The sequence below is a fragment of the Piliocolobus tephrosceles genome, chromosome 2, assembly GCF_002776525.5.
Source record: "Piliocolobus tephrosceles isolate RC106 chromosome 2, ASM277652v3, whole genome shotgun sequence".
Taxonomy (NCBI): domain Eukaryota; kingdom Metazoa; phylum Chordata; class Mammalia; order Primates; family Cercopithecidae; genus Piliocolobus; species Piliocolobus tephrosceles.
In genome coordinates, this window is record NC_045435.1 from 185,530,184 (window position 1) to 185,541,787 (window position 11,604).

At 37.6% G+C, this 11,604-nt stretch overlaps 1 protein-coding gene across 3 annotated transcripts in view; it reads left to right on the forward strand.

Moving 5' to 3' along the window:
- Window positions 1–11,604, forward strand: part of TP63 (tumor protein p63) — a 267,692-nt gene that overhangs the window by 100,512 nt on the left and 155,576 nt on the right. For all 3 annotated transcript variants that reach the window (XM_023214736.2, XM_023214738.2, XM_023214740.2), the window contains exons 2-3: window positions 4,052–4,180; window positions 4,953–5,085. In XM_023214736.2, the coding sequence (XP_023070504.1) occupies window positions 4,052–4,180; window positions 4,953–5,085 (262 nt within the window). The remainder of the gene's footprint in view (window positions 1–4,051; window positions 4,181–4,952; window positions 5,086–11,604) is intronic.

Below are 11,604 nucleotides of genomic sequence, written 5' to 3' on the forward strand. Positions count from 1 at the left end.
TTTCTTTCTTTCTTTCTTTCTTTCTTTCTTTCTTTCTTTCTTTCTTTCTTTCTTTCTTTCCTTGCTTTCCCTTGCTTTCTTTCTTTCTTTCTCTCTCTCTCTCTCTCTCATTCTCTCTCTTTCTCGTTCTCTCTCTCTCTCTTCCTCTTTCTCTTTCTCCTTCTCTTTCTCTTTCTCTCCTTCCTTCCTTTTTTCCTTTTTTTTTTTTTTCAGACAGAGTTTCACTCTTGTCGCCCAGGCTGGCATGCAGTGGCATGATCTCGGCTCACTGCAACCTCTGCCTCCTGGGTTCAAGAGATTCTCCTGCCTCAGCCTCTAGAGTAGCTGGGATTATAGGCACCTGCCACAACGCCCAGCTAAGTTTTGTATTTTTGGAATAGACAGGGTTTCCTTGCCCTAGACCCTCTTCCTGCCCTCTCCAATCTGAATCCAAAGCTAGTCTTCACAATTCCCTTAATTCTCTGATGTAACCTGTTCAGTGAAACAACAGTAGTATTGTTTTTATCTATTTTTTTGTTCCTTTCCCCAGTGGTATAAGCTGAAGAGAATCACATAACTGTGTAGGCTGGGATATGACAAATTCATGTTTTCTAACCTGATTCACATTTCTAAACCCTCACCTTTTTTTCCCCAAATGGTCACTTAATGTCTGACCCCCTCAATATTCAGCAACTGGCCTTGTCTTCCCCCTGCTTCATCAAGAAAATTGAAGTCATCAACCTTGACTTCTGTTTATCTTCTATGAAAATATTTATATCTGTACTTAATTTTGCCATCTACTTCATCCTAGAGTGAGGGGTTAAGGGGTTTTAGTTCAAGACCATCCTCTCTACCTATGCCTTGACCTTTTCCTACCTGCCTATTGCAGGATTTCTTACCATGCCATTCCCTTTCTTTCCAGTATCTTGAAATTTTCTCTTTCCACACTAGGTCCTTCCTCTTTAGGCATAATTTAGGTTCTTCTAATCCAATTGTATCCAAAAAACATTTCTTTTGCACACCCCCATTTGCTCCTCAAAACACTAAAATATTTTGAGAGTATCATTAATCTACAGAAGGTTCTAATGTCAAGGTTGGCAATGACCTCCTCATGTCAAATCTAGTAGGTATTTTTCAGGTCTTATCTTCCTAGATCCCATTGCCATTGAGTAATGTTGATTATTTTTAATTTTGTTTTTACTGTGGCTTCTAAAATACCATAAACTTCTCAGGGTCTGTTAGTTCTCAGGTTTTCTAAGTGGAGCCCCACATACCTTTTCTCATTGCACCTATTCTGCATGGGTCATTGTATCCACGCTCACAGATTCATTTTTACCCTATGAGGAAGATTTCTGTTTCTAAACTTGTGGTCTGTTTTTCTTCCTAGAGTGTAAGACTTATTTAAGTTGGTTTCACTTTTTACATTGAGGAAATTGTAGATTTACATGCAATTTTAATGAATAATACAGAGAGATCCCATGTACCCTTTACCCAGTTCCCTCAATAGCAACATCTTGTAAAACTACCATATAATATAAAAACTGCGATAGTGACATTGATAAAATCCAGTGGTCTGACTCACAAATCTTCAGTTCTACTTGTATTTATTTGAATGTGAGTATATATATATATATATGTATATATATATATGTGTGTGTGTGTGTGTGTGTGTGTGTATTTCATTTAATACAATTTTATCACATGTGTGGATAAAACTAGGTTTGAGTTCTACGTATTTAGAATTCAACATGCTAAAATGCAATTTATCATCTCCCTTTCTTTAAGCCAGATCTTTCAACTATACTTACTGATGTGGTTAGTAGAATCATCAACCACACGGTTCAATCAAGCTGGAAACGTAAAGTCATCACTGACTCTTCATCCTCCCTTCACTAGTAACACAACCAATATATGATTTAGCCTTTTTACTAGTAATTGACTTTGTCCCTATCTTCTCCGTTCCCATTGATTTTGCCCTTTTGTTGTCTTACTTGAACTGATGCAGGAACATTCTAGTCACTTTACCCATAAACTGACATGCTGTAAATTCTTCCATCACACAACTTCCAGATTTACCAATATAAAACATAGTCTGACTGTGTCTGTCTCATGAATCAAATCCTTTAATACTGACTGTGGTGATAGATACTCTACTCCACACATGTGATAAAATTGTATTAAATGAAATACACACACACACACACACATATATATATATATATATATACTCACATTCAAATAAGTACAAGTAGAACTGAGGATTTATGAGTCAGATCACTGGATTTTATCAATGTCACTATTGCAGTTTTTATATTATATGGTAATTTTACAAGATGTTGCTATTGAGGGAACTGGGTAAAGGGTACATGGGATCTCTCTGTATTATTCATTACAACTTCATGTAAATCTGTAATTTCCTCAATTTAAAATGTATTTAAAATATTTTGAGATATTTAAAATGTACATACCATTTATAATATAAATATTTTAAATGATATATATTTATATCATTTAAATATATAAATATATATCATTTAATATATTTTGAAATATGTAAACACACACACACACACACTCACCACAAGTACTGACATAGCCTTTTTAAAAACATAGTATATAACTTTCTTCTTATCTCTCTGGCTTAATCTCCCAGCATTCTCTGCCCAAAATTTTTCACCATATTAACACAGAGTTGCTTGTGATTTTCTCACACATATCAAGCTATTTTCCATTATAGTATTTTGTTTATGCTGTTATCATAGAGTGCCCACTCTGTACCATTAGCTCTTACCTGACCTGCCTAATTTTCATCAGTTAAGACTCTTTCCTTTACATTGTTCATCTTTATGTTTTTGTAGTGCTGTCTACACTAACACATTAACTGTAGGTTTGTTTTCCTGTCTTTCCTTCTATACCATCAATTCCTAGAAGATGAGACACTATTATACACCTTTTATTTCCAGTTTCCATTATGCTTCCTGGCAAATAAATCCTCTATGCATGTTTAACTTGAGCAAATCAATGTGCTATCGCAGGTAGCTTAGAAATCAGCGTTAATAAATCTAATACTATTAACTTCTACTGTATTACTAAACCAGAACACATATTTGAAATTTTAAGAAGATGATTGACTATCCTAATACAGTATTTTTAAAAATTCTTTATAACAGGAACGGTAACAATTAAGAACTTAACCAATTTTATCCTGGGATAAAATTAGTCTACTCATGATCACAAATCACATATTAAGATGATCTGCCCAGATGATATTTAGATTTGGAGAATGCATCATCTGAGAAAGCTGATGTTTTCCTCCAAATAGATAGGAATAAATGTTTAAAAAAATAAGTAAAGCAAACTTCAGGGCTCAGCAGCAAAATGAAGCAAACAGAAATATGATTCATTTGCAAAGTGTTCAGATGTTTGCTTATTATTAAGTCTAACATGCAATTCTACACTTTAATTAAGAACCACCCACACATCAAGGTAAGTAACTGGCGATAAAAAATTAAAAAATATTAGGTCCGCAGGTTTTAGTTTATTGTCCCTGAGTGTGATTATTCTAAGATTGTGGTTATGGGAGGGACAATTAAACTGAGGAAAAAATTTAAATTTTCTGAGCTCATTTCTGTTTCCGGGTTCTGTTTCTTACCTGCTGGTGACAGAATGGGCAGATAATCATTTGAGACTCTTACAAAATGGGTTTAATGATAGGTCAGACTTGCTGTCAGATTTAATGAGGAAATGTTTATTCTCTTTTCAAAATCTACAGAACACAGATGTTGGATAGTGGAGGTATAGAGCATAATAATACTATTAGTTAGGAAAGGAGAGCTTTGATAGAAGATGAGATTGTCTAACATTGGAGATCTGCCTGATTTTCTGGCAAAATTGGATTCATTACACTGCCTGAAGAAATGCCAATTGTGTAACTTGTAACATGTGCTACATATATACCTGCATGATTTTATAGATTCAGTTGATGTTTTCATGATAGAGTATGCTTTAATTTAAATATTCAGTGTCATAAATACAGAAAGTATAATACTGGTTTCATTTTTGTCCTTTTAAGTTTCGTAGAAACCCCAGCTCATTTCTCTTGGAAAGAAAGTTATTACCGATCCACCATGTCCCAGAGCACACAGACAAATGAATTCCTCAGTCCAGAGGTTTTCCAGCATATCTGGGATTTTCTAGAACAGTAAGTATAAAACAAGCAAGAAATATTATGCTTGAGCTAAATAGGTAAATGTGGGTGGTCAAAATATTGCTTAGTATGGTATGTTTTTTCTAGAATCAGTAGAAGTTATTTAGGAAAAGTTAATGACTCCAATGCCATCGCTTTGTTCAAAATTCAGTGGTGATTTTTTTCCATTTCTAACTCCAAAAGATCCTTACTAATCCAAGGTGATATAATTTTGGAGGGCCTAAGCCCTCCTGCACCAAATTCACTCCCCCAATGTTTCTCTGATACTCAGAATCCATTCCTTTGGCTTGAAGACTTGTCTACTTTTATAATGCGGGTATTCACTGAGAAGATAAAACACTAAATTGTGTTGTTTATACCTTGCTGTGAAAAGTATTATTATTTCTTTATTCAAAGCAGGTTTGGATAAGTGAATAAATTAAGAAAAGATAAAAAGAGAATTTCAGCACACTGGAGACCCTTAGGAATAGAGTATAAAATACTCTATCACAGATGCAGCCATTATTTCCTGCATCATACCCAGTAATTATCTGAGGAGGGCGGAGGTCATGATCCCCATTTAACAAATGAGGGTTGGATTTGAACTGCTTGAAATTACACATTTGATAAGTGATTGAGCCGGGACTCAAACCTAGGGCTTCTAACTTCAAGAAACCAATGAGCCTTGCTGACTTTGAATTAGAAAGTGCTTGTTGTTAACAACAGCATGAGTATGTTTTAGTCCCTTTCCATGCCTAACTCACTTTTTTTCTTTCCTATGTGTTAGGCCTATATGTTCAGTTCAGCCCATTGACTTGAACTTTGTGGACGAACCATCAGAAGATGGTGCAACAAATAAGATTGAGATTAGCATGGACTGTATCCGCATGCAGGACTCGGACCTGAGTGACCCCATGTGGGTGAGTGGCGTGGGCTTTCTCTTCAGGCTTTGGGCCTATGCTATTTATAGCTCTGTTAAACCTGTCTTTTCAATAGTGTGTGAAAAGGCAAGTGGCTCTGAATGGCCAAGGCCTTTGGGAAGAGAGTCAGCATTGTTAGCTGAGAGAAGATTTGGTGTGGATTATGGATTCTGGGTCTGCCTCAAATATCTATAATACATGTGTTTCCATTCATGTGGGGAGGGAGATTATTTACATCTTTTATCTTGATCATTCCCCATGTCAACCCCAATCTAGAAAAGATGGTACCAGCTCAAGGCTTTCTAGCTGGTAGGGACAGCAAAATAATATATATATTATATTATATATATAATATATATTGTATATAAATATATATATTATAAATATATATATATACATTTGACAGAGTCTCACTCTGTCACCCAGGCTGGAGTGCGGAGTGCAGTGGCATGATCTCGGCTCATTGCAACCTCTGCTTCCCTGATTCAAGTGATTTTCCTGCCTCAATCTCCCAAGTAGCTGGGATTACAGACATGCAACACCACACCTGGCTACTTTTTGTATTTTTGGTAGAGACAGGGTTTTGCCATATTGGTCAAGCTGTTCTTGAACTCCTATCTTCCTGTGATCTGCCCACCTCAGCCTCCCAAAGTCCTGGGATTACAGGCGTGAGCCACTGTGGCCAGCAAAGAATCAGATTTTAGATCTGAATCCTATCCAGAGCACTTCCTACCATAACAAACCACTTCTCTATCCCTCTTTAATGCAGGAGGAATTCATGCACAAGAGTTCTGTGTGCATATGCAGGTTTAAGTACCTGATGATAGAATAAGAGGGAAGAAGAAACTAATACATGAAACAGGCTTTTCTTGGCTATACCACTGAGTCACTCATGATCTTAGGCCCCAGTTCCTCATTTATAAAGTGGTGAGATCATAGATGTTACATACTTCCCAAGTAAGCTAAGGAGTTTAATGGGTTAATCATATTAAAACACCTTTCTGAGATGTTTAGATTTCCTGTGTTTGTGCATTTTCATAATGTTGGTGGATTTTCTTTCTTTCTTTTTTTTTTTAATCACTTATTTACTGCACAAGTCCGGCTATCTTTTCTACCAAAAATTTCTAGAAAAATAGTGGGGGTAAGCTAGACAGTGGGATATCATAGAGTATCTGTTGACAAGATTAAGGGGAATGATTTTAAAATGGCTTACCTTGTTTGATATGTTTTACTGGAATTTTTGCTGTGTACATTTGGATATAGAATGTACTGCTTAATATTGGGAGGAAGTCAAGTGGAGAAAGGCAAGAGGAAACAAAAAAATGAAAGTTATAACTCGGCAAATACATAGATGCCTTGTCACTAATTTGATTAGGGAAAAATACATTTTTTCATTGGCCCCTTTCATTCCAAGACAGATACAGTTCTCAATCCTTGAGCTAGTGAAATGAAACTATCAAATAATTCCAGGGGCAGGTCATTCAAGGCCTTGGAATATGTCATAATTCAACATAAATATGTGTAAACTCTGATTTGACAGTGAAAAATTAGGACATTCCCAATTTTCATAAAATATCGCCTCTTAAGTTGATAGATAGGATCCACCTGGGAAAACCTGTTATTCTCTCCAGGGATTTTCTATTCTGAGTCTTGGACTCATAAAAGTTGGCAAAAAGTTAAAGAAGTTAAAAAATGAAGAATTTTCTCTTACACACTGAAGCATGTAGTTTTTTGCTTGTTTTTTGAATTTTATTTTTTGATGAGCAGAGTCTCCCTCTGTCTCCCTGGCTGTACTGCAGTGGTACAATCTAGGCTCACTGCAACCTCCGCCTCCTGGATTCAAGTGATTCTCCTGCCTCAACCTCCTGAGTAGCTGGGATTACAGGCGTGTGCCACCACGCCCAGCTAATTTTTGTATTTTTAGTAGAGACGGGGTTTCACCATGTTGGCCAGGCTGGTCTCAAACTCCTGACCTCAGGTGATCCACCCGACTCGGCCTCCTAAAGTGCTGGGATTACAGGTGTGAGCCACCACACCCATTTCTAGCATGTAGTGTCTTAATGTGCCATGTTGTTTCTTACTTCCTTGTATTCTTGGAAATGTTCTGGAGGATAGCATTCATTTTTTCTCATCTCTGGATAATTCTTCTTTGCCCTGTAATGCCTAATAATTACTTCTTACACAGTGTTGTAGTTGTTTATTTGTCCTAAAGGAGGACAGGGCTGTGCTTGTCATGCCCAGTGCTTGAAGGTACACAGTGGGTCCCCATAGGAGGAGATTCAGAAAGAGCTAAAAGACAAAATGAAAACAAATGAGGTTCTGCCAGTGAGGTAAACGAAATAGCGCACTTGGAGGCATCTGTATTGAAAGGAACATAAAGGTAGAGTGAGAAATAATTTAACTGAGTAAACTTGCCTATCTGTGGCTGCTCTGTCAGTGCAGAAAAAAAAAAAAAAAAACCCTATGACTATTCCAACATTTTTATATCCTCATATATGTCCATGTGTCAAGGCCACAAAAATGGAGTTGGATAACAAGAATGGAAAAATGGTAAACTTACCCAGGATGTTAATGGCTAGTGTTCTGGTTTAGAAAGTAGGGAGTAGGATCCTTTCAGATTTTTAGTCTTTCTGAACTGCTACAACAACTGGTGTGAGGCTCTTTTTCCCATTACTTGGTAGCATATTTTCTTTACTCTTTTCCATGTATAGGTTAATAGCTAAATAATTCCTAAAGTCTGCAAATAAACTACTTTCCTCTTAAATACAATATTCATTAAGTGAGGATCTTAGCCAAGCATTCTCTCACTATACAAGAAATAGGAACTTATGGACATGAAAAAATATTTCAGATTCTTAGAGATAGAAATCTTGAAATTGAGAAATTTAACCCAGTTTTACTGATTTTTTTGATACAACCTAAACATTGATAACTAGTCATGAAATGGAATCACCATGTTTTGTTCTGATTGTTAGCAAAGGATATTTGAATGGCAGAGAATGTGTGCCTTTTTAATTCGAATTATTTTAATATCACTGAAAAATGAACTCCATTGGGTTAGTAAATAAAGGTGAGTGGAGTCTCTCCAAACAATTTGACATTTCAGTCTGTTTTCAAGGAACTTCTAGGTTCTTGATTCTGCTGTCCAGTATGTCAGTTTAGGCCAGGTGCATTGGCTCAAGCCTATAATCTCAACACTTTGGGAGGCTGAGGCAGGTGGATCACCTGAGGTCAGGAGTTCGAGACCAGCCTGGCCAACATGGTGAAACCCCGTCTCTACTAAAAATACAAAAATTAGCCAAGCGTGTTGGTGGGTGCCTGTAATCCCAGATACTCAGGAGGCTGAGGCAGGAGAATCACTTGAGCCTGGGAGGTAGAGGTTGCAGTGAGCCAAAATTGTGCCATTGTACTCCAGCCTGGGCAACAAGAGCAAAATTCCATCTCAAAAAAAAAAAAAAAAAGAAAGAAAAAGAATATGTTACTTTATATCCCATGTTTGTATTATTCATAGACTGTGTAAGCATGCCTGTCATGTCTTCACGAGGTAGATAATAATATTAACACTTAAAAGTTCTCCCAGAATGATTGATGCTAACTACATAACTCTTACTTTTGCAATTTTTTTTTTTTTATTCTTTGTAAACTTTGAAGGAAACCCTTTAACCTGTATCAGATTTTTCCCTAGGGAGTTGGTGGTAATTATTTAAAACTATTCCATTTTATAAATAGTTGTTGAATCATCCCAGATATATGTGAGGAGGCTTCAGCTCTAAGTGTCAAAAACCAATACCTATGTAGCCTATTTGTGTCTGGAAAGGCTTAGGCAACAGCCCTTAGCATAACGCCCTACATCTTATATAATCCAAGATTCATAGATATATGAAGCACATACAGTAGGTCTAGTCGTAATAATTTTGTACCTATGATCTTTGTGACACAGATCATGGTCTCTATCCTTGAGAAGATGTGTATAAAAGGCAAATGTGTATAAAATTATCTATGAAAAGTAGTTAGATATATGTGTTTATATGTTTTTATAAGACACAGAAAAAGGAATGATTTAGTGTGCCTGAGACTGGCAACACATTGCAGAGAAAGCAATCTTCTATTTAGGCCTGAAAATATGAATCAAATTGATCAAAACAGGGAAAGGAAAAATAATCAGGTTTGGGTATAAAAATAATTGACTATAAAAACATAATGTGAAGCTCATAAGTATTAAAAGATAAGACTAAAAAATTGGCTAAAGTTCATATTAAAAAGACATAAACTTTAGGAATTGTAATTCATGACAAAAGTTTAACAACCCCAATAAACTTAAGTATTCAAAATTTAATAAGAGAGATAAATTTTTTCCAATTGGAAAAAGATATAGGCAATTCACAAATGATTAATGTACAAATGTTTAACAGATTCGAAGTGTTCAAACTCTCCACTAATAAACAATTGGGGAATTGAAATAATGAGGTTAATTATTATATCTTTCTGATCAGCAAAAATTTTAATGTTAATAACCAATGCTGGTGAGATTGTTGAGAAACAGGCAACCTTTTCATTTCTTATGAGAATATAAATTGAAATAATATATTGGAAGGCAATTTGTCCATTCTAATTTATTTAATTTTAAAGACACTTTCCCTTTGGCCTATAAGTTCCAGTTTTAAATATTTATTCCACAAAACTATTCAAATATAAATAAGGACCTACACACACACACACACACACACACAGAGAGAAAGAGAGAGAGAGAGAGACAGAAAGAAACAAAGACTTCATTGCAGCATTGTTTAAAATGACTAAAATGGGAAGTCCAGGTAAAATTTTATAGCCTTTAAAGTTTTAGAAAGGAGTCTTCAAAGTGGTCGACTGGATTCATCATATGCACCTACTCCATGGAGAGGAGCCAAAATGGCAAGTAGATTGTCACATTTTGAATAGATCATCTAAGGGAGAAAACTGGAATTCAACAGAAAAGTGATAGGAAGCACCAAAAAAAAAAAAAAAAAAAAAAGGAAAGGGAAGTGAGGGCTCGCTGGGAGTCTGGAGAGGCTCCCTAATGTTGGGCAAGGGTAAGTGGAAGACCCCTCACAGTCCACATTCCCACCACAGGCTCCTATAGTGCTAGCCAAAGAAGAACCCTTTGACCATCATGGACCCTGAGACTAATATAAGGAGCTGAAGACCACTCAACAGTATTGCTTCTGAGAGAGAGAGAGCTCATGCTGAATCCCACAAACCTCTGAGTCCTAGGCAGCTGCAGCATGACACCATTTCAAAGACCCAGCCCCTACCAGACTGCATCCTACCCTGATGCCCAACAGCCCATGCATCTCCACATCCTTGAAGCACCATTGACATTCCCTGGCTGGATTGGCTGCCACCAAGACTGAGGCAAGAGCCACAGGCAGTGACCCCTTCATCCCACAATAGAGTAGCAGCCACATATTTTCATGTACCTCAGGATAAATTTCTGTGCCCACAGCTGCTGCCACTGTGGTGGGGCTGAGATGCAAGCAAAGTACACACTCTCAAAGCAGCTCTTTCCTTTCTAGTAGGAGGGCCATGGTCTACAGCTGCTGTGGCTCTTACCTTAACATTGTACTGGCCTCCCAGGGGATCACCCTGCTTCTGCTTACCACAACCAGTGCCCACACACACCACCAGGGGGCCTAAGGACAGGTTCGCCCAGCTCGGTCCTACCCCTCAGTGCCCAGGAACACCAGGGGCCTGAAGATTGCCCATTTCAGTATACCACCATTGGCACCTGAGAATCCCTTCTGGTCATGCCCACCCAACCACTGCTGCTAGCACCATAACTGCCACCAACTTACACACATCACCTGCAGGCTTGGGGGCTGGCCCACTCAGGCTGGCACAGCCACTGTCAATATCAGTGTGGAAGATTTGGGTCCCAGAGGGTTGCCTTGCCACTGCAAATGCCATTACCCATAGCATGCCAGCCCCCCAGGGGCTCAAGAACCTCTCTACCCATCTACTTACCACTGCCATTTGAACCACCTGAGCAAGCCACCCAGGGGCCCCAAAATTGGCTTGCCTGGATTCACTAACAATGGTACCAGTGTACACTGCCCTAGGGTCCAAGGACAGGCACACTCAGCCCGCTACTGCTACTGCAGGTGTCCAAAGGCTGGCCTACTTGGTGTCCAAACCCCAGCAAAAGTTTACTACAGCCTCCACTAGCAACCACACCCTAAGCCACAAAGGAAATAATAGACACCGCTGATGCTGTTTACAACTGAAGATATTATACAGAGACTACAGGTCAGTACATACTGAGAATAGAAGCCAAAATTTCCTACCCATCTAATTTCATAGATAACATCTTCAGGAAAATGTCCTCCTCTATGAAAGCAAATTCAAAAAAATTATAAGAAATGATTATTCTACCAGATGTGCATATACCAATATCAAGACACAGGAAGCATGAAAACGCAGGAAAATATGACACCACCAAAGGAACACAATAATTCTCCAGCAATAAATCCCAGTAAAAATTAT